The sequence below is a fragment of the Carcharhinus amblyrhynchos genome, chromosome 20 (genome assembly GCF_965287045.1).
Source record: "Carcharhinus amblyrhynchos chromosome 20, sCarAmb.v2.hapA, whole genome shotgun sequence".
NCBI lineage: Eukaryota > Metazoa > Chordata > Chondrichthyes > Carcharhiniformes > Carcharhinidae > Carcharhinus > Carcharhinus amblyrhynchos.
This window is the reverse complement of record NC_137343.1, coordinates 46,675,707-46,703,472: the sequence shown is the minus strand read 5'-3', so window position 1 is coordinate 46,703,472 and position 27,766 is coordinate 46,675,707. Positions and strand designations below refer to the sequence as shown.

The 27,766-nt window shown below is 42.8% G+C and overlaps 1 protein-coding gene across 1 annotated transcript in view; it reads left to right on the top strand.

The window, feature by feature from the left end:
- Positions 1 to 27,766, top strand: part of gcn1 (GCN1 activator of EIF2AK4) — a 144,502-nt gene that overhangs the window by 6,482 nt on the left and 110,254 nt on the right. Inside the window, exons 2-12 of the mRNA XM_080208522.1 lie at positions 6,659 to 6,761; positions 7,680 to 7,743; positions 10,183 to 10,314; positions 11,392 to 11,500; positions 15,601 to 15,699; positions 18,434 to 18,568; positions 20,525 to 20,593; positions 21,064 to 21,172; positions 22,292 to 22,366; positions 22,626 to 22,754; positions 24,864 to 24,914. Of these exons, the coding sequence (XP_080064648.1) occupies positions 6,659 to 6,761; positions 7,680 to 7,743; positions 10,183 to 10,314; positions 11,392 to 11,500; positions 15,601 to 15,699; positions 18,434 to 18,568; positions 20,525 to 20,593; positions 21,064 to 21,172; positions 22,292 to 22,366; positions 22,626 to 22,754; positions 24,864 to 24,914 (1,075 nt within the window). The remainder of the gene's footprint in view (positions 1 to 6,658; positions 6,762 to 7,679; positions 7,744 to 10,182; positions 10,315 to 11,391; positions 11,501 to 15,600; positions 15,700 to 18,433; positions 18,569 to 20,524; positions 20,594 to 21,063; positions 21,173 to 22,291; positions 22,367 to 22,625; positions 22,755 to 24,863; positions 24,915 to 27,766) is intronic.

Below are 27,766 nucleotides of genomic sequence, written 5' to 3'. Positions count from 1 at the left end.
ACTATTTAAAAGACCCAGACTGAGCCCTGTGCAGGACACACACACACACACACACACACACACACACACACACACACACACACACACACACACACCGCCCCCCCCCCGCCCCGGACTGAGTTTAACTAACTCAATCTTAAAAATATTCAACAATGCTGCCTCCAGTATCTTGGGGAAGCGAATTCCAGACTAATGACCCACTGAGAGAATGAAATTATGCTCATCCCTGTCTTAAATGGTAGATCCCTTATTTTTAAATTACGTTTCCTAGTGTTAATTCCTCCCATAAAGGGAAACATCCTTTCAGCATCCACCCTGTCACGTGTCCTTGGGACCTTATACGTTTCAGTAAGATTGCCTTTCGATCTTCTAAACTCCAATGAATACAGGCCCAACCTTTCCTCATAAGGTAACTCCTGCCCCACATCCCAGGAATCAGTCACGTGAACCATCTTTGAACTGCTTCTAATGCAATTATATCCTTCCTTAAATAAGGAGACCAGAACTGTACATAGTACCTCCGGCATGGTCTCACCAGTACCCTGTACAAATGTAGCTGAACTGCCTTCCTTTTATATTCTAACCTCCTTGCAATAAATGACAGTGTTCTATTTACCTTCCTACTCACCTGCTCTGCTGACATTTTGTGATTCATGTACCAGGACACTCAGCTCTCTCTACTGCAGAGTTCTGTAATCTGTCTGCATTTAAATAACATTCTGATTTTAGATTCTTCCTGACAAAGTTTGTGTTTTCCCACATTACACTTCATCTGCCAAATGTTTGCCCACTTGCTTAACCTTTCTATGTCCCTTTGCAGTCTCATTATGTCCTCATCACTACTTGCTCTCCTATCTATCATTCTGTCATCAGCAAATTGAGGCACCGTACATTTGGCCACTTCATCCAAGCCACTGATAGGGTGTGAATATTTGAGGCCCCAGCACTGATCCCTGTGGCACTCCCACTAGTTAGCTTGCCAACCTGAAAATGACCCATTTATCCTTAGTCTACCTCCTTGTTAGCTCGCCAATCCTCAATCCTTGCTAATATGTTACCCCTGACACCATAAGCCTTTAATGTGTGTAGCAACCTTTCATGCAGCATCTTATCCAATGCCTTTTGGAAATCCCAGTAGACCACATTTACATAAGCCCGTTTATCATCCTCGCTTGTCCCTTCCTCAAATAACTCCCAATAAATTAGTCAAACCAGATTTTCCTTTCACAAAGCCATCTTGATTCTACCTGATCATGATGATTGCTATAACCACCTTAATAATTGATTCTAACATTTTCCCTGTGTTAAATGTTAAGCTAACTGGCAGGTAGTTTTCTGCTTTCTGTCTTCTTCTTGAACAGAGGAGTTACATTTGCTAATTTCCAAACTGATTGGACCTTTCCAGGATCTGGGGAATTGCTGAAGATAGCCAGTGCATCTACTATTTCAGCTTCCACTTCTTTGAAGACCCGAGGATGCAGGCCATAAGGTCCTGGGCACTTGTCAGCATTCAGTCCCTTCCCATGGTGATGGAAACTGGTTTAATTTCCTTCCTTCCTCTCACCTCCTGGTTTGCAAGTGTGTGTGGGATGTTATTTGTGCCTTTGAGGGTAAAGGCGGACACAAAATATCAGTTCATTGCCTCTGTCATTTCCTTTTTCCCATTATTAATTCCCCACACTTTCTTGAGGACGAAGCTCACTTTGGTTACTCTTTTCTTTTCTAAATACTTAAAAAGAGATACTATAAATTTTTACATTTCTAGCTAGCTTTCTCTTGCACTCTAATTTCTCCCTTATTTTCCACTGGTTTTTCAGGCGGTGATCTAGTAGTATTATCGCTGGACTATTAATCCAGAAACTCAGCTAATGTTCTGGGGACCTGGGTTTGAAACCGCCACAACAGATGGTGGAATTTGAATTCAATAAAACAAAACCTGGAATTAAGAATCTACTGATGACTATGAAACCATTGCCGATTGTCAGAAAAACCCATCTGATTCACTAATTTTTATTCTGTTCGATAATACCCTGGACTGCTTTAGCTAACCATAGGTGGTTCATCCTTCTCAATCTTTCATCTTCACTGGAATGTATTTTTGCTGAGAGTTGTGAAATATCTCCTTAAATGCCTACTATTGCATTTCTATTTTCTCACCGTTTAACCTAATTTCTTTGGTTCACTTTGATCACCTGTCTTCATACCCTTGTAATTTATTATGTTTCTAACCTGAATATTAGGTCCACTCTTCACATCATCAAATTGGATGTAAAATTTAATTATTTCATGATCATTGCTACCGAGAGACTCCTTGGATCTGAGACCATTAATTTACCCTGTCTCGGTGCACGTTATGTGGAGATGCCGGCGTTGGACTGGGGTAAACACAGTAAGAAGTCTCAAAATACCAGGTTAAAGTCCAACAGGTTTATTTGGTAGCACAAGCCACTAGCTTTCGGAGCGTTGCTCCTTCACCAGGTAAGTGGGAGTTCTGTTCACAAACAGGGCATATAAAGACACAAACTCAATTTACAAAATAATGGTTGGATTGCGAGTCTTTACAGGTAATCAATTGTTAAAGGTACAGACAATACGAGTGGAGAGAGGGTTAAGCACCAGTTGAAGAGATGTGTACCGTCTCCAGCCAGGACAGTTAGTGAGATTTTGCAAGCCTAGGCAAGTCATGGGGGTTACAGATGGTGTGACATGAGCCTAAGATCCCGGTTGAGACCATCCTCATTTGTGCGGAACTTGGCTATCTGTCTCTGCTCAGCAACTCTGCGCTGTCGTGTGTCATGAAGGCCGCCTTGGAGAACGCTTGCTCGAAGATCAAAGGCCGAATGTCTGTGACTGCTGAAGTGTTCCCCGACAGGAAGAGAACACTCTTGTCTGGTGATCGTTGAGCAGTGTTCATTCATCTGTTGTTGTAGCGTCTGCATGGCCTCCCCAATGTACCATTGTCTGCTGGAAGCCTGCACCGACCTCCTCAGAAGACAAACCCTAGGACACAGTACCCTGGTGAACAGAGTACCCTTCAATATCCAGACTTCCCCAGAGCGGAGAAGCTACACCATCTTTTCCAGAGCCTTTAACATGTCATTGATGAAGACGAACATCTTGTCAAGGCCATCCCCACACCCCCACTTCTTGCCTTCAAGTAACCGCACAACCTCAAACAGACCATTGTCCACAGCAAACTACCCAGCCTTCAGGAGAACAGTGACCACAACACCACACAACCCTACCACTGCAACCTCTGCAAGACGTGCTGGATCATCAATATGGATACCATCATTTCATGTGAGAACGCTGTCCACCAGGTACTTGGTACATACACTTGCAGCTCGACCAACGTTGTCTACCTGATATGCTGCAGGAAAGGATGTCCCAAGGCATGGTACATTGGGGAGACCATGCAGATGTTACAACAATGGATGAATGAACACCGCTTGACAATCACCAGGCAAAAGTGTTCTCTTCCTGCTGGGGAACACTTCAGCAGTCACGGACGTTCGGCCTTTAATGTTCAGGTAAGCGTTCTCCAAGGATGCCTTCACGACACATGACAGTGCAGAGTCACTGAGCAGAATCTGATAGCCAAGTTCCACACGCGTGACGGCGCCTCAGCCGGGATCTTGGGTTCATGTCACACTATCTGTAACCCCAACAACTTGCCTGGGCTTGCAAAATCTCATTAACTGTCCTGGTTGGAGACAATACACATCTCTTTAACCTGTGCTTAACCCCCTTTCCACTCGCATTGTCTGTACCTTTAAGACTTGATTACCTGTAAAGACTCACATTCCAACCATTATTTTGTAAATTGAGTTTGTGTCTTTATATGCCCTGTTTGTGAACAGAACTCCCAATTACCTGATGAAGGGGCAGTGCTCCAAAAGCTAGTGGCTTGTGCTACCAAATAACCCAGTGCACATTACCAGGTTGAGAATTGCTTGCTCTTTGCCTAGCTCAAGAACATGTTGCTCTAAGAAATTGTCCCAATGGACTCAACGAACTCATTTTCTAGGCTACTTTTGCCAATCTGATTTATGAAAATTGATATGAAGATTAAAATTGCCCCTGGTAATTGCTGAACCTTTCTTTAAGTCCCCATTATTTCTCTTATATACTCCGTCCGAGAGTGTAGGCACTATTAGGTGATCTATAAACTACTCCCGCAAGCAACTTCATACCTTTTGTTATTTCTTATTTCTACGAGAACTGCTTATGTCTAAATTTTGATCTTTACAACTAAGGTCAGCACTAATGTCATCCTTAATTAAACCTCTTAGTCTGTTGAATCTTTGATCAAATCATTTACCGAGTTAAAGTGGTGGAAGACAGCTTTATTCACAAAAGATGGTTAAGCAACAAGAATGAAGCATTTGTTGCAGTGTGAAATTTTCCATTATCCCTGAATGTGGCTTCAAAAGGTCTTCCCAAAATGTGATTTATTATTGCTGAATGGTTTTTTTTTCTGACAATGTGTTGGCTGGGAACACAGCCAGGGCTCGTTGGGAAACTTGAACTGGGCCGTGATCTGTTTAAAAAGGCAGATTCCAAGAAGAATTGAAGTTTGTAAAGTGTCCTAACGGTAAATCACCAATACTGTCTCCAATTCAAAGAATAACACAGGAACAGGCCCTTCAACCCTCCAAGCCTGCGCGGATCATGTTGTATCATCTAGACCAACTACATGTGTCCATCTATTCCCCGTCTGTTCGTATGTCGATCCGATAAGTCTTAAACGTTGCTAACATATCTGTCTCAACCACCTCACTTGGCAGTGCATTCCCCCACCACCCTCAACGTAAAAAACTTACCCCGCACGTCTCCACTGAACCTTTTCTCCCTTATCTTGAACTTGTGCCCCCTTGTAATTGTGATTTCTGCCCTGGGAAAAAGCTTCCAACTGTTCACCATATCTATACCCCTCAGAATTTTATAAACAATTCCAGTTTATTCAATCTTTCCTCATAGCTAATACCCTCTATACCAGGCAACATCCTGGTAAATCTTTTCTGTGGTCTCTCTAAAGCCTCCATGTCCTTCTGGTCGTATGGTGACCAGAATTGGGCACAGTTTTGCAAATGTGGCCTGACCAATGTTTTTTTATACAACTGTAATATGATTTGCCAACTTTTGTACTCAATGCAAGCAGGTCAAATGCTTTCTTCACCAAGGAAAGGATCTGTGGACCTGTGCACCCAGACCTCTCTGTGTGTCTGTGCACCTGATGATTTAATCCATTAAGTAAATTTGAATTACAAAATTATCTAAATCTTTACTAAGGATAAACTATATCCATGAAGAACCTTAGGAGCACTGATCTTTCCAATCTGTATTAATGACCTGGACTTGACTGTACAGGCCAGATTTCAGAGTTTGCAGATGACACAAAACTTGGAAATGCAGTAAGCAATGAAAAGGATAGCAGCAAACTTAAGGAAGACAAACTCCTGAAATGAGCAGACACTTGATGGGTGAGATTTAATGCGAGGTGTGAAGTGACACATTTGGCAGATAGAATGAGGAAAAGCAATATAAAACAAATGGTGTAATTTGAAAGCTGTGCAGAGTTCAGGGACCTGGGATTGTCTACACAAATCTTTGGAGCTGACATTGCAAGTTGATAAGACACCTGGGATTCTTTGCTTTATAAATAGAGGCATGGAGCGCAAAAGCAAAGAAAATATTCTTAACATTTATACAACAGCGGTTAGACCCCAGCCACAGTATTGGCTCTGATTCTGGGCACCATCTTTCAGGAAGGATGTCAAGGCCTTGGAGAGGGCATGGAAAGATTGTAGAAAAGTTAGGATTGTTCTCCTTAGAGTAGAGAAGTTGAAATGGAGATTTAATAGCAGCCTTCAAAATCATGAAGGTCATTAACAGTGTTAATATGTGGGGTTACAGGGATGGAGCGTGGGTGGGATTGTTGTCGGTGCAGACTTGATGGGCTGAATGGCCTCCTGTACTGTATTCTGTGGTTCTCTGGAAAACATGGTGCAAGCAGAGGATTTGAAATTAGAGGGGGCTGTTGATAGCTCCAGTTTCAGGGTGGCATGAATGCATTTTGTTAAATTGCCCCTCCATGTTAAAGATTTTGTTGGAACTGAAGTTTTTCAATTGTTGGTTTAGATTATAATCAGCAATTCTTTTTGTTCTGTATATTTTGTCCCTTCTGTTCACTGCACCTGTGTAGAGCTGTAGTCCCACATTTACCAATCTTTTTGGGGACCTTTCTCATGTGGGTGCCCATGCTGTGTGAGCCCAAACATGGAAAGTCGGTGGGCCATTCAAACAGAGGGCATCACAGCTGAGGTTGAAGTGCAGTCTCCATCGGGCATTTGGCTTTCACTTTGCCAGCCTGAGGTGAGTTTTATCCTCCCTCTGTTGTTGCATGGATGAGGGTTTGACCCTTCCTGGGCTGTGGGGCTCAGTACAAGTTTCAGCTATGTTGCCTGGTGCCCTGTGATCAGCTTTGTAAGTATAAACTGAGCTGGTCCTCTTCCTTCCATCAAGTCCATGACTGGGTGCGAATCCAGTCCACTCAGTGGCAGTTTGTGTCAGTAAGTGTGAAGTGTTTGGAACACTGGGATAATTAGATACTTTGCTTTGTGGGATTTAGAATGAGACCAGTGTGATTGACTTGCAGGTTTCAGACACCCTCAAGAGGTTTGCTGCGAAAGTCACAACAGCCAGCGTGAAGGAGAGACAGCAGATACTTTCAGAGTTGGGGAGCTGTGTCAATGGAAAAGGTATGTGACTATTAAACCAAATCATCCCTCTAAGCATCCAAACGTCAGGGCAAAAGTGGATCCCAAATTGGAATTGTAGTTTTGAATGTTAAACTGTTCTACATTTGACAGTGGAAATCTGATGCTCCTGTTTTAAGGTACCTCATTGTCTCCCAGAGCACTTGGCTTCATTTCAGACTTTAAGTGCGCAGTGATATAACCTTACTGAGTGCTGGAACTTGTGGCCATGCCTTAGTTTGGAGCTGTGTGCTAATGCTGCACTGCTGTCCTCTGTGATGTGCTGAAGTGTAGGTCAGCAGTATGCTTCAACATCACCGGAGTGGTGACCAGGTGTCTACCCACAGGCAGGGGCTGGGATAGAAAGCCAGTCTATAGCGACCAGAAGTTGAAGAAGCCTGTGGCTGGCAGATGGGGGAGCTATGAGAGTGGATTTCCTGTCTGTCTTGTCTTATGGATTGTACACACTCTTTAAATGTGGGTTTTCCTCCATGTACATCAATCCTTTGTTTGAGAGTTTGGCCCCTCTTCACAAGAAATTCCCCTGCTCTTTGAAGAGTGCTGGGGAATCTTTTGCATCCACTCAGACAGGCAGGTGCGGAGGTCTCTAGTGGGGTTAAAACCCACAACCCTCTAATTCAGAGGTGAGTGTGGTACCCACTGATTCGAGACTGATGGAGATTGTTTCTTTTTTTCCGAAAAAAAAGGAATGAGCATCCCTCTGTGGTTGGAGGTTTTTGCGTTATTGGTGCACGAGGTGTCAAATTCTCAAGTACTTGCAGGTGCACCATGAACAGGATGTTCAGTACGTTAATATAGATAAAGGCAATACCACTGGGGGCATTTATTGTATTATTTAGCAACTATCTGAGTAACCTGGTTTATCCTTGATGTCAGCTGCTTCTCCTTTTGTCTTTTCAGACCTACCTGATGCTGCTGTGAGAGGCTTGTGCAAACTTTTCTGCTTGACACTACATCGCTACAGGTTGGTACCACAGATTTCAGTTCAATTAACGTATTTTCTTCTGGACCTACTATATGCCAAATATGTCATTCCCAAGTTTGCTTTCGACACAAAGCTGGGCAGAATTATGAGTTGCGAGGACGATGCAAAGAGGTGGACAGATTGAGTGAGTGGGCAAACACATGGCAGATGAGGTACACTGGGGCTGGGTATGAAGTTCTACGCTTTGATATGAAAAACTTAAAGGAAGAGTATTATTTAAATGGTGATATATTGGCAAATGTGGGTGTATAGAGAGATCTGGATATTCAGTCAATTAAAGTGGTGAGACAGGTGTAGCAAAGAATCAGGAAGGCAAAGAGTATATTGGCCTTGATTGCAAGAGGATTTGAGTTCAGAAGTTAGGATGTTATTGCAACTATACAGGAGCTTGGTGAAACCACACCTGGATTAGTGGTCTCCCTAACTAAGAAGGGCGTCAGCTGAGGTTCACTGGGCAGAGTCTGGGCTTGGTGGGACTGTCCTGTGATGAGACAGTTGTTTGACTGCGCCTGTTATTCACTAGAGTTTAGAAGGCTGAGAGATCTGATTAAAATGTACGAAATGTTTAGAGAACTGGACAAATCAGATGCAGAAAGGATGTTCCCTCTGGTTAGGGAATCTAGATGTGGAATCTAGATGTTGGACTGGGGTAAACACAGTAAGAAGTCTCACAACACCAGGTTAAAGTCCAACAGGTTTTGGTAGCAAACGCCACTAGCTTTTGGGGCTCTGCCCCTCCGTCAGGTGAGTGGGGAGTTCTGATCACAAACAGAGCATGTAAAGGCACGCATTGAGTTTACAGAATACTGATTAGAATGCGAGTCTTTAATGCAAGTAAAGACTCACATTCTTTTCAGTATTCTGTAAACGGGGATACAATTTCAGAATATGGGGTAAACTATTTAGAACTGAGATAAGGAAGCATTTCTTAGTCAAAGGATAGTAAACCCATGGAATTCATTGCCACAGAAGGCTGTGGAGGTCAAGTCACTGAATATATTCAAGAAAGAAATGATTTTTGTTTTTAGATTTTAAGAGCATTGAGTGGAATGGGCAGAAAGTGGGAATATGACATTGAGGTAGAGGATCAGCCATGATAGCGTTGAATGGTGGGAGCAGGGTCGAAGGTCCAAGTTTCTGTACTAATAACTATAATCACTAAATCTCATTGCTATTGCTTCACTGTTTGTTTTACCTTAATATGCTTTTCAATTTGAGCTCAACTGTTATCCCAAAATTTTGCAAATGCCTGAGCAGTGGTCTGAAGATGTGCACTGCTATTTTTTCTAATCACCATCACCATTTTTACTCATTTTTAGTCAATTTTAGTTAACTTTCAAATTGTCTTGATTATTTAGTCTCATGTTTTTTTTTATATTTCAAAATAATTTGTGGTGAGGTGAAGATTGCCATTTCCAGTTGCCCTGAGGAGGCAGTGGTGAATCTGAGTGTCTTACTCTGCCACTTCAGGGGAATTTAAAATCAAACATGTTGTTGTGAAACTGGAATCACATCTCGCTGGACCACATGGGTTTCTATAGTAAACCTGACAATTTCATTGTCAATTTTATTGAGACTTCCTTTTATTTCCAAGATATTTTTCAAAAGTAAATTCCAATTCTCAAACTGTCTAGTAGAATTTACCCTGAGGTTCTCTGCATTATTTGTTCAGACCTCTGGATTATTTCATTTGTAGTCTTGATCCAAATGTAGACCAAAAAATGGCTGATTCCAAAAGTGAGGCAAAAGTGCCTGCCGTTGACACCCATGCAGCATTTGAAGGAGTGTGGCATCAAAGAACCTTAGTAAAACTGAAGTCCTTGGAAACAGAGCGTAAATTCTTCACTGACTGGAGTCCTACCTATCACGGAGGAAGATGGCTGTGGTTGTTGGGAGGTCAGTCACTTCAGTCCCTAAAGTTTGCTACAGAGGACACAGGGCAATGTCATAAGCCCAACCAACCCAAGCTACTTCATCAGTGGTGCTCACTCCATGTCAGAAGTGGGGATGTCCACTGATCATTGCAGAGTGATATCTCCATTTACAGCACAGGTAATGAGGAATTCTGTGCCCACGTGCAACAAGACCTTAAAACATTCATGTTTGGGCTGAGAAGTGACAAGTTACATTTGTACCATGCAAGTTAAGAATTGCAACATTATGTATTTGGAGGTTAGCTACACGGGAGATTAGTTGCAGCTTTCCCCATTCTCCAGTCAGTAACATATCTCAGACCTGGCCACTGCTGAGCAGGCCCCACTGCAAAAGTTCAAATCTTCCATCTCATTGGCCTTCTGAATATTTGAAGCAGTAATTCCAAGTACGTGAGTCTGTGCTTTCCAGTTAGGCTGCTGTTTACTGAGGCTTTTGAAAAGCTCTGGAATTAACTTAAAGATTTGTTTTGTTATTGTTTGGCAGAGATGCAACATCCCAGCGAGCCCTGCAAACGGTTATTCAGCAATTGGTTGAAAGTCATGCTGAGGCAACAACAAAACACCTGGTTCAATGCCTGCAGTCGACAGGAATCACTTGTAAGAAAGGCAATCCAAGGTATGTAAAGCAAAGAACAAGGATGCTGAACTGTGAGGCTAGTGCCAAGGAGGTTTGTGTTGATTTTTACAGCAGTTTGTGTTTACTGGAAGAGTTTTAAATTTATTCTTTAATGGGATGTGAGCACCACTGGCAAGGCCAGCATTGGTTGCCCATTCCTGTTTGCTCTTGAATGAATGACTTGCCACACCATGGCAGTTAGAAGTCAGTCACATTGCTGTGAGCCTGGAGTCACATATAGGCCGGACCAGGAAAGGAAGACTGATTTCCTTCAGTGAAGGACATTAGCGAACCAGGTGGGGTTTTACAGCAATCAACAAATGGTTTCATGGCCATTATAACTTGAGATTAATTTTATATTCCAGATTATTAATTGAATTGAAATTCTACCAGGTGGGATTTGAACCTTTGTCCCCAGAACATTAACCTGACACTCTGGATTACTGGTCCAGTGACATTACCACTATGTCACCATCTCACCGACTGATGCAAATAAATCATTACCTGAAATGGAGGCTCCATGGTCTTAAATGCAAGTTAAAATGGAATTGATACAAAGCAGAGATTGACTATTAAATGTCCTCTGGTTCAGCTTTTCCAGTGAACTGGCTGAAGAGGCTCTTTCTGTGTTCTAAGGTGCTATGCTTCCTCCTTTGCTAATTGGGTCTTTTGGCTGTGGCAAATGAGATAATCCTGCTTCCCAACAGAATTCCTTTGTCCTCTCTTATTGGAAGCTTATGGGCACTGCTTTGAATCACAGCTCCATTGTGATCCCACAGCAAAGCAGGCATAGGGAGCAGTAGGGGAGGCAGGCAAGGAAGTGTGTGGAATTATACAGTTAACGCCTTTATTGATTGCAGCAGAGTGTGACAGGTCGGTTGAAAGCATGGATGATATCCACCACTTTCCCAACCCAATAATGTGTCAAGGGGTAACTGAGGACCAATCAGACATGGTTTTACTGGTTGCCGTTCATGTTATTTTTGAGCCTATGCTTGTTTCAATGTTTGTGACTGTAATAATCTAATGTGACTTACTCCTAAGCACACTCTCACTTACTGTCTCTCATCCTGACAGTAAGAGCAGTGCATCAGCAGCTTCCCTTGCTCTAAACTGGACGTTACTGCTGGTTAAGACAGCCTTCGCAACCCCTGAGAAACGAGCAACTGACATGTGGAAAAAGTTGGTGAGTGGGAGCATGTGGAAGCGGCTACTTAATGTATGTGGTTACTAAGGCATGGATTGGGAGAGTTATTGTAATACTTAGAAAATAAAACTGGAGCTGGTTGAATCTTCAGCTGAAAGGAAAGCAGCTGTGACTCAATGAATATGGTAGAATCATAGAACCTTATAGTGCAGAAGACGGCCATTTGACCCATTGAGTCTGCACCGACCACAATCCCACCCAAGCTCTATCCCCATAACCCCATGCATTTACCCTAGCTAGTCCCCCAACATTAAGGGGCAACTTAGCATGGCCAATCCTTCCTAACCCGCACATCTTTGGACTGTGGGAGGAAACTGGAGCACCTGGAGGAAACCCATGCAGACTCCACAGTGACCCAAACTGGAAATTGAACCCAGATCCTTGGCACTGTGAGGCAGCAGTGCTAACCGCTGTGCCGTTGTTTAATGTTCAACAGTTTTGGCTCAAGTCACTTGTTCGGAGGCAGCCAGATTGGGAGCTTTTTACAGGAATTCTCAGGTAGTGAATTCGGTGGAGCAAGGGATAAAGCGCAGACTGCAGGAAAGAGCTTGATGATCGATTTTGAACACTCGATGCTTAACTTCCCAAAGCTTTTAATTTCTTGAAAAGAGTAAAAAGGATTGTTTTGCTTCCTGGCTGAAATTTCAACTTTTTTTTCATAGTGTGCAATTCATTTACAATGGTTCTCACCTGGGAGAAGGCATGTATACCATCTCTATTTATAAATCCCAGGACCCCATTTGTGTATTTAACCATTTTATCAAACTTCCTATCATTATCCAATGATAGCAGTTGGCCAGAACTCCCTTCTTCTAATAGTCCACACAAGAGGACGGAGAGGACCTTACTTTAACATCTCATCCACAAGAGGGCACTGCTAACAGTGAAATTCAGTATTGCGGAGGTGGAGTGTTAGCTGAGGTGATGTATGGAAGTCTCTGGCATGGGACCTGCAGTGAAGGCACTCAAACTGAGGTAAAAGTGTTACTAGTGACAGAATGGCACAGTAAGAAATCTCTCAACACCAGGTTAAAGTCCAACATGTTTATTTGGTAGTATGAGCTTTCGGAGCACTGCCCCTTCATCAGGTGAGTGGAACAGGGCATATATAGACACAAAATAACTTAAAAGATAATGGTTGGAATGCGAGTCACAACAGATAATCAAGTCTTTACAGTTACAGACGATGTGAGAGGGTTAAGCACAGGTTAAAGAGGTGTGAATTGTCTCAAGCCAGGACAGTTAGGGCGATTTTGCAAGCCCAGGCAAGTTATGCCTCCCCCTCACTCTTGGGTCAAGCTTTCCAAATTCAGACCAGCTGCTGTGTGAAAAGAGAGTTTTTCCCCTCTTGCCATTTGTTCTTTTGCCAATCACCTTAAATTGGTGTCCTGTGGTTCTCAAACCTGCCGCCAGTAGGAACAGTTTCTCTTTATCTACTCTGTCCAGATCCCTCATGATTTTTAACACTTCTGACAAATTTCTTAATCTTTTTGAGGAGAACAGGTTCATCATCACCCAACCCTGGAGCTATTCCCTTAAATACTTTCTGCACCCTCTCCAAGTAGGTGGCACATTGATTAACTTTGCTGCTTAACAGCGTAAGGGACCCAGATTCGATTCCTGGCTTGAGTTACTGTCTGTGCGAAATCTACATGTTCTCCCTGTGTCTGCATGGGTTTTCTCCAGGTGCTCCGGTTTCCTCCCACAGTCTGAAAGATGTGCTGGTTAGTTGCAGTGACCCTGTTGTGGGAAATTGCCATTTCGGAGTCAGACTGGGAGTGCAACAATACAGTTTTATTTAACGAAGCTTCATGGAGAAAAAGCACTGACACTCCACAGTACTGGGCAGCTACCTTCTCTCAATAATATTATAGGAGCGGTTTATTTTTATACCTTTCAGACAATGGATAGTCTGGACATTAGCCATTCAACACACCGTTATAGTTGAGTGGGATGGATAGTTTAACACATCGTTACAGCCAGACATAAACAGACATTGGCATTTAACATTGCATTGTTTCATAGAATGGATATGTTTTCTCTATCAGTGACTATCAATAACTTAGTTTTGGTCTATACAGATAGTAATTGGTTTTCCTGCTTTTATGTATTCCCGTTTCCATTTATGGCTAATCTCCTTATCCTAGGCTTGTCCTTATCTTAAAAATGCCTCAACTCTCTACTGGCTTTCTGCAGTATCTGGTTCCTACATGTTTAACTTTAAACTACTGTCCGTTCTGCATGTTTTTAGTTTCAAATAGCTGTCTGCGCTAAAAGTCAGTGCCTGCTTACTGTCTCTCTCCCAGGTAACTTTTTTGTGTGCCAGGTAGCCATCTTTGTGATTTTTTCCTCCTACAACCCAAACAGTGACGAGGGAATTTCACAGTAACTTCATTGCAGTGTTATGTAAACCTTACTTATGACTAATAAGTAAACTTTAACATTCTAAAATGCAGTGCCCAGAGTTGGACCCAATGTTCCTCTTATTGTTGAGTCACTATTTTACATAGGTCCATCATAACTTTCTTGCTTTTATAATGCCTCTATTTATCAATTCCAGCATCCTATAATGCAATTTTCTCAATCTTCTCTGCCAACTTCAATGATTTGTGCACATATACTTGCCCCCACTTCTATGTCCTTGCACCCCTTTAGAGTTTTACCCTTTTTTTGTATTGCTTTTCTTGTGCTTCCTACCAAAATGGATCTCTGTACATTTCTCGATTAAATTTTATCTGCCACATTCGCTAGCCTGTCAGTGTTGTCCTGAATTCTATCACCATCCTTGTTACAGCTCACAATATTTCCAAATTTTAATGTCATATGCAAATTTTGAAATAGTGCCCTGTGTAGCAATGTCTAAGTCACTAATACATACTGAGAAAAGCAGTAATCCTTGTGCAGGCCTCTGCATATCCCACCTGCACTCTTTCCTCCAGTTTGAAAAACAACACTTCGTACCCGCTCCCTGTTTCCTGGCACTCACCCACTCTTTTATCCAGGCTGCCATTGTCCATTTATTCCATGCACTTAAACCTAGCTGGTAAATCTGTTATGTGGCACTTTGTCAAACATCTTTTGGAAGTTCATGTGCACCACATCAGCTGTGTTCCCCTCTGTTATTTCATCAAAAACTTCCGTTGAGATTGTTAAACCTAATATGCCTTTAATAAACCCAAGCTGGCTTTCCTGAGCTAATTCATCCAGGTGAGTGTTCATGCTTTTCCAGATGACCATTTCTAAACAAGTATTTGCTTGGTTTATCTTTGTTTTGTATTTGAACAGCAATGTTTCATCCACTCCTAATCTAAGGAGGATTGGAAATTTATGGTCAGCAAGTGGCTCCCATTGGTCCTGGTGATTTATCAACTTTTAAATACACCCCAGCCTTTCTCATACCCATGCTTTATCATTTTTTAAGTCCTATGGATCCTCAAGTATGATAAAAGCAAAAATCTACAGATGCTGGAATACAAAACAAAAGGGGAAATGTTGGAAAATCTCTGCAGGTCTGACAGCATCTGTGGTGAGAGCATAGAGCCAACATTTCGAGTCTGGATGATCCTTCATCAACTGCTGAGATTTTCCAGCATTTTCTGTTTTTGTTGGAACCTCAACTAACTTCTTTTTCTTTTGTAAAGGTAGATGTGTTGTGCTCACTTAGTACTGCAGCCTTGTCCTCTGTCTCAATGTGGATCCTCTTTTTGGCCCATAATCAACAAGAAATTGGAGCTCAGGACCAATCCAGATTGAAAGATTACAGAGATTAATCTGTAATTAGACCTTCAGATACACAGATGTATGTGCCTGGTGTGGACATTGAAAAACTCACTGGTGCAGTAAATGCTGCCTCCTTCTGTTTGGAGTTGAATCATGCTGTTGAGTACAGATCCTTAATTCTGCACCTAACTCATAAGAGTGAACTGTGGAAACACGCCACTTGTGCAAAGATGTAGTTTTAAAATCAAATGGATAAAAAAGCCAAACCTGTGAATTCCATGGGGTGCTGCTTTGTAGTTTGTACGAACAATGTGGTTAGCACCATTTTTATGCTAATCTAATTGTATGTATCCTGATAGGTGGATGTACAGTGCCTGCTGTTAACTGAGGTTGTGGGTGGCGGTAACAAGCATGCGGTAAATGGAGTCCTGAAGAAACTCAAACACCTGTGGAAAGAGGTAAGGAAAGAACAAGAATCGTTGGGGTCTCGGCAACAGAGTAATCTCCAGATTGGGGATTTGGGGGGATGAGGTGGTGGGGGGGGTGGGGAGCAGCACGAGGGTGGTTTGGTGGCTAGGAAGGTGTTACCTCAGTGAGGGGGCGGAGGTTGAGCCTGAGTAATGGAAGAGCAATAAACAAGGGCATGACACTACACTATATGAGGCTATGTTTGGGAGAATTGAAGGCAGTAGGTGCTGATGGATGACAGTAACTTTCCATGTGTGTGTATTGTGTCTGTTTGCATTCTCTGTCAGTGTTGTGGATGGACGTAGTGTTGAAACGCTGCCACAGAATGAATGTAGCTACTTCATTGCAGTGTTCTGGAGTTTTGGGTCTTGTGGCCAAAGAGCTTACAGTGTGGCAGAGTAGGAGAAACACATGTGATCTGATAGTTGCATTTGAAGTAAACCTTACAATGAGATGATTTTTTGTAGAGTAATGGAAAGGTTTTCACAAACTCAGGATTTCTTAAAATGTTTTACTCCCAATGAAGTGTTTAGAACAATCAATAAAACAGACCAAAGGGAACAGTCCTAACGTGAACGCAGAAATATCGAGACCTGCGGTATATATTGAAGGTGGCAGAGTGTGTGTTGAGGAAATGTTTAAATAGATATTTGGGATTCGAGGCTACTTAAGCCAAGCCAAAGTGTACAAAAGTATAGTTCTAATGAATCTTTATAAAGTATCAGTTCAGCTTCAGCAGAGGAATTGTCTGATTCTGGGCATCAGACTTCAGGAAGGACTCAGGCTTTGGAGAGGGTGCAGAAAAGATCTCGGAGAATCATTCCATTTGAGGTCAGATTTGAGAAGCCAGTGCTGTACTCCTTGGAGAAGAAATGTTTGAGAGGTAATTTGATAAACGTTTTCAGATCTTCAGCAATCTAAATACGGCAGATAAGGAGAAACTGTTCTCATTGGTGGAAGTGATCGAACTGGTGAACATAGATTGAAATTGGTTGGTAAAAGAACCAAAGGCCTGTGAGAAAATATTTTTGTTTGAAGTGAGTGGTTGGGATCTGGAATACAATGGCTTAAGAGGGTAGAGGGAGATTTGACTGTAGTTACCAAAAAGAGGATTGGATAAGTACCTGAAGAATTAAAGGATTGCAGGGAAAGGGTAGGGGAGTGGACAAGCTAAATTACTGTTGTAAGAATTAGCACTCCTAATTGGTAAATGTCCTACAACTGTTGCAATGTAGGATCTGTGAGCCAATTTTATACACATCAGTATTCCACAAGTAGTAATGGAATGAGCAGTGTTTAGTGATATTAAGTGATATTTAGTGATAAACATTAGCCAGGATACTGGAGTTCTTTTATTAAAGTCACAAATGCCATCCTCTGATTGTGACCATCTCTCTGGTTCCTCTCACTCAGTCTGCAGCCTTTGACATAGTTGACCATGCTGTCCTTCTCCAGTGTCTCCATGTTGCCGAGCTGGGTGGTATTGCACTCGCCTGGTTCCAATCTGATCTAATTGTCTCCGGGGTGTCACTTTAAAATGGCTTCTCTTCCTGCTCCCACACCTCTGGTGTCCTCGCAGGATCTTTATTTGAACCCCCACTTGTTTCTCGTCTACATGCTGCCACTCAGCAACATCATCTGAAAGCAGAGTGTGAGTTTTCACATGTACACTGTCAGCACCCGGTTCTACCTCATCAACGTCTCTCCTGACTCCTCCAATCTTGCCAAGTTAGCAGACCACTTGTCTGACATCCAATACCTGATGAACGGTAATTTCGTCCAACTAAATGTAGGGAAGACCAAAAACTATTGTCTTCAGTCCGTGCCTCAACCTCCAATTACTGACTCCGTTTCTCTCCCTGACAACTGTCTGAGGCTGAACCTTGATGTGATATTTGACCCCAAGATGAACTCCTGACCTCATATTCACACCATCACTGATGCTGCCTAATTCTACGTTTGTAAAATTGCCTAGTTCCCACTGCGTGCTCATTAATCCAGCCTCCTGACCATCCCGATTTTAATTGCTCTACCATTGGTGCCTGTGAGTTTGCTGCCAAGGCTCTTAACCTCTGGAATACCCTTCCTAAACATTAGCCTCTCTAACTCTCTTTTCTTAAGGTGCTGTTTAAAATCTATTTCTTAACCAAGCTATTGGCCATTGGCCCTATTATTGCTTTAATTTTTGCTTTGCAGTGCTACATTTGAAACATGTTGGGAGAATTTTTCATTACAGGCACTGTGCATATACAATATTTTGTTATTGAAAATTCCCCTGTCCTTCAGAATAGTGCACTGCAGTGTTCAATGCACTGGAGTAGACTGGGCCTCGCCTCATCTGAAAGACACACCTGTGTCAGTGCTGTACTCCTCTGTACCACACTGTCTCTGCTGTACTGGAGTATCATGTGGACTCAGGCGAGAACTGACAATTCCTTGTAATATGTGGAGACTGAACTTTTCAAGAATCATAATCAATTGTGATCTGGCTGCATAAACTAGTGGTAGTTAACTAGAAATTACAGCCACTGTCTGAGGTTGTATTCGAGAATGGGTCTGACAAATTTGGGTGTGCTCGAAGGTATGCAATACACTGGTTAGCTGAGTCCCGCAGATACTTGAGATCAGGGCCTATATGAGAGAGCATCGTTGAATAGCACTGTGGTGCCGCTGTGCAACTTGTCAAAGTTGATATGTTAACTGTTTTACTTCTGGTCTCTTCAGAACCCAGACCTTACACAGGAGTATTTGGCAACAACAGTGGGTCTGGACCCAAACCCGTTACACTTAGCAATGCTGGGCGTTCTGGTGCAGTACTGTACAGACCAGAAAGACATTGCCTCCATCAACAAACATAAGGTACGTTGACCATCCCACACTGGAGACATTGCTTTCTGCTTTTGGGAGAACTTTGCTTTGCAAATTTTGGGATCCATTTGATTTGATTTAACTTGGTTTGATTTTGATTTGAATTATTATTGTCACGAGTATTAGTTTACAATGAAAAGTATTGTTTTGTATGCACTATACAGACAAAGCATAGAGAAGAAAAGGAAAGTGCAGAATGAAGTATTATAGTCATAGCTAGGGTGTAGGGAAATATTAACTTAAGGTAGGTCCATTCAGAAGTCTGACAGTAGCAGGGAAGAAGCTGTTCTTGAGTTGGTTGGTATGTGACCTCAGACTTTTGTATCTTTTCCCCAGTGGAAGAAGGTGGAATGGAGAATGTCCGAGGTGTGTGGGATGCTTAATTATGCTGGCTGCTTTGCCAAGGCAGTGAGAAGTGTAGACAGTCAATGGATGGCAGGCAGGTTTGTGAGATGGATTGGGCTTCATTCATTACCTTTTGTAGTTTCTTGTGGTCTTGGACAGAGCAGGAGCCATACCAAGCTGTTATACAACCAGAAAGAATGCTTTCTATGGTGCATCTGTAGAAGTTGGTGAGAGTCGAGCGGATGTGCCAAATTTCTTTGGTCTTCTGAGAAATACTCTTTACGGCTTTATGGAGCCACTTTCTTCACTCCCCCCAATCACAGCTTACCTTACTGAATCACCCCAGGCAGTGGGAACGCAGAAACACAAGCAGAAAGAGAGCTGGAAATACTTGTGAAGAAGAGTCCTATTCAACTTGAAGCATTAACTGTATTGACCGCTTCACAGAAGCTTCATGAACTGCTGAGCATTTCCAACAGTTTCTGTTTTTAGTTCAGTTTCCAGCATCTGAGGCATTTTGCTTTTATTTTAGAACTTAGCAGAGTTGGATTGAAGCAGGTATCTCTGATTGTGAGGGTTGTAGATTGCAGCTGACTTATGTTGTGTCTCCTATCACCGTGGTTCCATAAGTCTTAATACCCTCACTTCAAAATCTGGCCATCCCAGTTTTCAATTTCCCTTTGGTCCTCAATCATAACAGCATCTTAGGGCAGAGATTCCCAGCTTTCCACAGTCTTTTGTATGAAGAGTTACTCCCTGACATCATCTCTGACCTAACTCGAACTTTATATTGTGTTCCAGAGGAAAACGGTTTCTCTCTTTCTTGTCAATCTTGTCACCTCCTTTAAAAGTATCATATGCACCTTGATTAGAGGATGACACAGTGGTTAGCACTGCTGTCTCTCAGCGCCAGGGAACACGGTTCAATTCCAGCCTTGGGTCACTGTCTGTGTGGAGTTTGCATGTTCTCTCTGTATCTGCGTGGGTTTCCTCCTGGTGCACTGGTTTCCTCCCACAATCCAAAGATGTGTAGGTTAGAGGCACTGGCCATGCTGAATTGCCCTTTAGTGTCAATTAGGAGAATTATTGAGGTAACCACATGGGGTTACGAGGATTGGACAGGGAATGGGCCTGGGTAGGATGCTCTGTCGAAGAATCCCTGCATCGACTCTGTTCTGTGTTGATTACCCGTTAATCTTCTACTAGCAAGGGAGTACCAGCCTAGACTATGCAATTTCCTCTTATGATTAAACCCTTTTAATTCCAGCATTATTTTGGTAAATCTCTGCTGTATCCCCTCTATGTCATCTGCGTAACTGCACAGCAACCTGAAAGTCCCTCTCAGGCCAAGCACAAGTCGGCCCCTTTAAGTTACCGTACATGCGTGGCTGCACAAAAGAAATATAAAGGCCAGTGTCTCATTTTGTGCAAAACTCTGCACAGGTGTGTCCAAGAGAATTCTTGAACCTAGTGATCAGAAACTCTAGGAGTGGTTTGCAATGTCTTATCTTGGGCATCATTGTTTTTAAATGATACGATAATGTACATTAATCAGTTCTCCTGGAGAAAGGCTAACCGATTCCCCACATGATTGTGTTGCAGGCACAGATGTTGGAGCTCTACATGAAGACTATCCTGATGAGCAAGACCAAGCCTCCCAAATATCTTCTGGTGAGCAATGATTTAACATCATTCGAATATTTGTAAGAATTTCAATAAAATGAGCATGGGGTTTCTTTAGTCAGTAGTCTCCAGGTAAGCTGTCCATTCGGGTTATTGGTTGAGGGGCACTTTTGTGTTTCATTGCTCACAGCTGTGAAACGGCACTTGAAACTTTCTACTTAGTATCTGGATGAGCACAGGCACATCACATCATTCAGGGCTATGGGCCAAGATGGAATTAAGTGGGAAATGGGGTTAGGTGGGAGTTCACCTGTTTCTAATGTGTTGGGGCAGACTCGATGTTCTGTGCTGTGATTCTATGATTAGAAAGTCTTTGCTTAACCAATTGGCAAATAGGATGGCTTCCAAGAAATTCAGGGTGGTAAAGTTTTATACATGGCCATGAAGAAAATTTACATTTTATTGTCACTTAGTGCAGGAACAACCATCTTTTGAGTCTATACTGCTTGTTTTTGCAGGAACGCTGTGAGTCGTTGCTTCGACATGTGTCCCATCAAGAATTCAAGGACTCCCTGCTCCCGACAATGCATAAATCTATCCTGCGCAGTCCTGAGAATGTAATTGAAAGTAAGTGAGATGCACATTGGCCTGCATTGTTAATGCCAAGCTATTTATTCTATCCTTCCAATGTTCTCTTGTCTGGCTGTTAGTTTTCCAGCATAGTCAATCTACTGTTTCTCAGAAACTGAACTGGACCAGCCATATGAAGATTGTGGCTGCAAGAGCAGGTCAGAGGCTGGGAATTCTGTGGCAAGTAACTTGCCTGACTCCCCAAAGTGTGTTCACCATCACCAAGACACAATGTGTATTCGAATACTCTCTCATTGCTTAGATCAGTGCAGCTCCAATAACATTCAAGAAGCTCGACAATATCCATAACAAAGCAATCCAGTGACCAACAGCCCATCTATCTTAAACATTCACAGTCTCCGCCACCAGTGTGTACCATCCACAGATGCATTGCAGCAACCCGATAAGTCTCCTTCGACTATATCTTCCAAACCCGAGAGCTCTACCACCCAGAAGGACAAAAGAAACAGGTGCGTAGGAATGCCACCACCTGCAGTGTCCCTAACAACTCTCTCAACTTTGGAACTATATCACCATTCTTCAATGTTGCAAGGTCAAAATTCTGAAACTCAAACAGTGCTGTGGGTGTGCCTACATCAGATGGACTGCAGTAGTTCAAGATGGCATCTCACCACCACTTTCTCAAAGACAGTAAGGCATGGGGAATCAATGCTGGGTCAAACCAGCAATTGGAAGTTTAAACTTCTTGCCTAAATCCCGCATGTGTGCTTCTCAGGACTTCCTCATGATCACAAGGAACAGCAGCAGCTTAGGTTTTAGGTGCCCATGGCACTATTTTGAAGAGTGCTCCCAAACACTCTGTCCAATATTTTTCCCTCAGATAATTTGCAATCGATATCACCAAAAGCAGATTATCTGCTCATTATCAAGCGTTGTTTGTAGGAGCTTGCTGTGCACAATTAGGCTCCCCCCTTCCTAACTTTCACAGTGGCTACACCTCAAACATTTCATTGACTGTAAAGCACCTTGGATTTGTGAAAGGTGCTTTATTAATGCAAGTCTTCATTTTGAGACTGTTGTATTGAATTACAGCTGGGTGAAGTTATGTACTGAGTATTTCTCTGTTCACTTACTGAATCTGATTGTTCTTTCCAGCCATCTCCTACTTATTATCTTCAGTAACTCTTGACCTTAGCCAATATGCCTTGGACATCGCCAAAGGCCTTGCAAGTAAGTGTGAAGCCATGTACTGAGTTGTCCTCAGCCCTAATTATTAAATAGACTGCATTTATAGATTTACTACATTGCCCCATTAGCCTGTTAATGGAGATCTGATTGTATTTATTTCCTGTATTGTGATCCAGCTAAACCTTAAACCAGTAAAAAGGGAGTAAATGGACTCATTCGGCAAACTTTGTTTTTTTTGAAAAAGAGATGACTGCGGATTGTTGATTTGACTGCGTTAAGTTTGTCACTTTCTTTCTTATAGGTCAGCTGAAGTCTAACAATGCCCAACTGATGGACGAGGCGGTGATAGCTTTACGCAACTTAACTCACCAATGCAGTGACCCGGCAGCTGCTGAATCTCTTGTCAGGCACCTCTTTGCCATTCTCGGGGGTAAGTCATTGCAGAACAAAAATTCACGAATGCCCCCTGCATTTATGTGTATATGTATTTCTATGGATGTACATCCTGCCAATTTAATAGTGCATGTATCATTTCACTTTATGTTATTTATGTCATGTTTATTTTAGTATAGTTAATATAGTTAGTAAGAGAGAGGGTTATAGGTATGCCTAGTAGGTAAGGACATGTTCGGCTCAACTTATGGGCCGAAGGGCCTGTTTGTGCTGTAGTTTTTCTATGTTTCTGTGCAGTACAAATGCTCGTTGTCTAACATAACATGCTGGTTAGTTGCTGCTGCTATGGTACTATGTTACTTGCAACATTTATTGACAGGAAAGAACTGCGTTACAATAGTCTCCATTGTGCTAAAGTTTATTTATTAGTGTCACAAATAGGCTTATATTAATACTGCAGTGAAGTTACTGTGAAAATTCCCTAGTCGTCACAGTCTGGTGCCTGCCCTGGTACACCAAGTGAGAATTTAGCTTGGTCAGCACACTTAACCAGCACGTCTTTTGGACTGTGGGGAGGAACATAAGAACATAAGAAATAGGAGCAGGAGTAGGCCATCTAGCCCTTCGAGCCTGCCCCACCATTCAATAAGATCATGGCTGATCTGTCGTGGCTCAGTTCCACATTCCCGCTTTCTCCCCATAACCCTTAATCCCCTCTCTTATCAAAAACCCATCAACTCGCGTCTTAAAAATATTTAGCGAGGCAGCCTCCACCACTTCAACGGGCAGAGAATTCCAGAGATTCACCACCCTTTGAGTGAAGAAGTTCCTCCTCAGCTCCGTTCTAAACCGCCCCCCCTTTTATCTTGAGGCTGTGCCCCCTAGTCCTATTATCCTTTCTGAGCGGGAAGAGTCTCTCCACCTCTATCCTATCCATCCCATTCATCATCTTATACGTCTCAATGAGATCTCCCCTCATTCTTCTAAACTCTAACGAGTACAAGCCTAGTTTATTCAGCCTCTCCTCATAGCTCAACCCCCTCAACTCCGGCATCAGCCTAGTAAACCTCCTCTGCACTCCCTCCAAGGCCAAAATATCCTTGTGTAAGTACGGCGCCCAAAACTGCACACAGTACTCCAGCTGCGGCCTCACCAATGCCCTATACAGCCGCAGCAAGACCTCCCTACTTTTATATTCAATCCCCCTCGCTATGAAGGCCAGCATCCCATTCGCCTTCCTGACCACCTGCTGCACCTGCAAGCTGGGTTTTTGCGACTCATGCACAAGGACCCCGAGGTCCCTCTGCACCGTCGCCTGCTGCAGTCGCCTGAAACTGGAGCACCCGGAGGAAACCCATGCAAACACAGGGAGAACATGCAGACTCTGCACATACTGTGACCCAAGCCGGGAATCGAACCTGGGTCCCTGGTGTTGTGAGGCAGCAGCACTAATCACTGTGCCTCTGTGCTGGCCAATTCCAGAAGAAGTTCTCTTGCAATAAGTTTTCCTCACCTTGCTGCTTCCTGGCTTGTGTTTTTTTTCTTTTCTTGCACTTATTTTTGCTGCCATCCATTTTGGTATTTTTTAAGGTTTATCTTCTGTTTTTTTTCAGCAGGCCCCACAGAATCTTTCCATCCAATTCTGTTTTTTCAGTTCTCCATTTCTTGTCTGAAATACCTGGATTCATGCTGCTTTTTACCACCCCAATGCTTTTTATCAGCCGCATTCCTTGTTCACTTTTTGATTCCTGCCGTTTTCCCAGCCCAGTCACCAACTTTTCCTTTTTGTCAGATTGTCAGGCGAGCTCTTGGTTTTCTTAAACCCCTTTATACAGTTTCCCCTGTATAAAATCCGATTGTATAATTGGACAAGAGCAGGAGGGTTTGCCTTGTGTCTTGGCTATGATCATAAACTGTTTTCTGAGTCATCGATCACATTGTTGGTTGTGGCATCTTTTGTACAATTAGCTGCTGCATTTTTTTGCATTAGAACTGTGACGACAGTTCAGAAGTATTTAATTTGCTGCAAAGTACCTTGAGACCTGGAGTTGTGCAATGCACTATATAAATGCAAATTTGTTTCATCGATTTCTGGCCTTGGGTGATTGCTGCTGATTTCTCACTGTCGTTTGTTTCTTTATTCTAGGTTCTGAGGGCAAACTGACTGCTGTATCCCAGAAGATAAGTGTACTATCAGGTTGGTGATATAAACCATTTCAAATTAGACCAAAAAGGTCAGAGATTTGCTCATACAATCTCTACTAATTGTGGAATAAGATGGAGATATGTCATGGAGAGGTGTTGTTTCCTGAATTAGAGGGTTTGTGCCTGTCTCCCTGAGCAAATTGAAGATGTGTTACTCGCTGAATGTGGCTTACATTGTCAAGTACACCAAGATGCCTGGAACTGTTGGCCCTGCAGAAGTCCTACACCTTGCTGACTGGTTGATTTATTCCGTGAGCCTGGCACGCTGATGGAAGCTGCCCAGTAGGCACACTGTAGGGAGTCTGTGATTGTATTATTTGGAGTTTGGTTCTCTTCATAAGACAGTCAACAACGATGCTCCAGATCAGTGACTTGATGGGAAGAGATCAGCCTTTACTGGATAACTAGTGGATGCTTACCAACACTGCCAATGCTTTACCCTGTTGAACGGCAACAAAGTAGCTCTGCGCACGTTTGATGCCAGGGGTTGGGGGGCTCATAAGATTCTAATCTGTCCCCGTGTTCATTGGATATGTGGAATATACCCCTGCAGGATGTATATGTGCCCTGTGCATTTGAGTTGGTGATTCTTTAAATGTCATATTAAGTCTCTGTCTCAAACAGTCAACTAATCAAAAGAAAACCTACAGGATAATTCAGTCGCTGGATTGACTTATGCATTCTGCACATTCATTTATATTTTTGTTAGGCTGCAATAAGTTAAAAGGTACATTCATGAGAGAGTATACTTTTTGTAAAGAAACTTTACTGCAGCTGAGTGAGTTCCACATTTTATTTTCCCTGATCTCCTTCCCTGACCTTTTGATGCATCCTTTGGCCTCTGGTCTCTGTTCCTGTACTAGTTGTTGTTGTCTTTCTGTTCCTGTCACAGGAGGGAAAAATCTTTGTGTGCTTGTTTGTTCCCTCCCACCCTCCCATATCCTCTTCTCTGGTGTTGAAATCAATTTGTGTTGGTGAATAGCTTCATCAGAATTTTCAGATTACATTGTTGCTGCTGCCTATTTTACTTAGAAAGATGCAAAACCATTCACTTAATCTCTTGCCAAAATTGTTGTAAAACTGAATGACACTTGATTTTTTTTTGTTTTGTTTTCTGCATCTTGTATTTGAGCTCAACCTTTGGAAAAGTTACAGTCAAAAGCTGAAGTTTCACACTGCCTGGATAATAGTTAATTTGGCTGCAGCAGATCCAGGCTGGATGTAGAATTTTAGAATTCTGCAGTATAGAAAGAGGCCATCCGGCCCACCAAGTCCGCACCAACTAGAATCCCAGCAAGGCCCCACCCTCCCAACCCCCACACATTTATCCTGCTAATCCCCTGACATTAGGGTCAATGTAGCACGTCCCATCAATCTAACCTGCACATCTTTTGGACTGTGGGAGGAAACTGGAGCACCCAGAGGAAACCTATGCAGGCACAGGGAGAATGTGCAAACCCCCCACAGACATGACTTGAGGCTGAAATCGAACCCGAGTCCCTGGCACTGAGGCAGCTGTGCTAACCACTGTGCCACCGTCCTGCCCATAGACCATCATAGCCAAGATTTCCCTTGTGTTGCATTTAGAAAACTTGTGAACATGTTTATATTGCACCTAGTTTACAGACCAAATATTTGTTTCAGATTCTTTCACAAATTAGTTCAATTCCAACTTAGCTTATTGACAGCTTTGCCAGGATAAGTTGTCAGTTTAGTTTTAAGATATTCTAACTTTCAACAGCTTGTGAAAGCTCTGTATAAAGTATTTGCATTTGAACCTGTTGCATAATCTTTAGACATTTTGGCACTCATTGGCTGCTTGCAAAAGATTTCATTAACGTTTCTGGACACTGCTTGATGCAGAGAGCTCAAACAATGTACATATTGATTGGTCGACCCATGCTGGACGCGGTGGGCTTGAGGAAGAGTTCTTGGAATGCTGCCGGGATAGTTTCCTTGAACAGTGTGTGTTGGAGCTGACGAGAGAGCGAGCTATCTTGGATCTAGTGTTATGTAATGAGGCAAGTAGAATTAGGGACCTTGTGGCGAAGGATCCTCTTGGGAAGAGTGATCATTGGTGGAACTTCTGATGCAGATGGAGGAGGAGAAAGTGGGTTCCCGGACCTGTGTCCTTTGTTTGAACAGAGGGGAGTATGATAGGATGAGAAGAATTGGCGAATGTTGATTCGGGGAGCGCATTGGAAAGTAGGTCTGCTGAGGAACAGTGGAGGATCTTTAAGGAGATCTTTCTCGGTGCTCAGCAGAAATTTATTCCGATGGTTAAAAAGGACCGTAGGAGGAGAGATAATCAGCCGTGGATAACAAAGGAGGTAAAGGAGAGTATTAAATTAAAAGCGGATGCGTTTAGAATAACTAAGAGTAGTGGGCGAGAAGAGGATTGGGAGAGGTTTAAATATCGACAAAGAATGACGAAGAAGTTGATAAAGAAGGGTAGGATAAACTATGAAGCTGGGCTAGCGCTAAATATAAAAAAGGATAGTAAGAGTTTTTATAAATATATAAAAAGGAAGAGGCTGACTAGGGTGAACGTTGGACCCTTAGAGGATGAGAGGGGAGACTTAGTAGTAGGGGATGGGGAAATGGCTGAGGCCTTGAATAACTTTTTTGTTTCGGTCTTCACGGAGGAGGACGTGAGTAGTTTGCCGGGTGTTAGCGATGGAAAGATGGTAGGAGTGGAGGGCCTGAATGACATTATTGTTACGAGAGAGGCTCGACAGGCTGGAGGGACTGATTGTGGGCAAGTCCCCAGGACCGGATGGAATCCGAGGGTTCTGAAAGAAATGGCGGAGGTGATAGTGGATGCCTTGATGATTATTTTCCAAA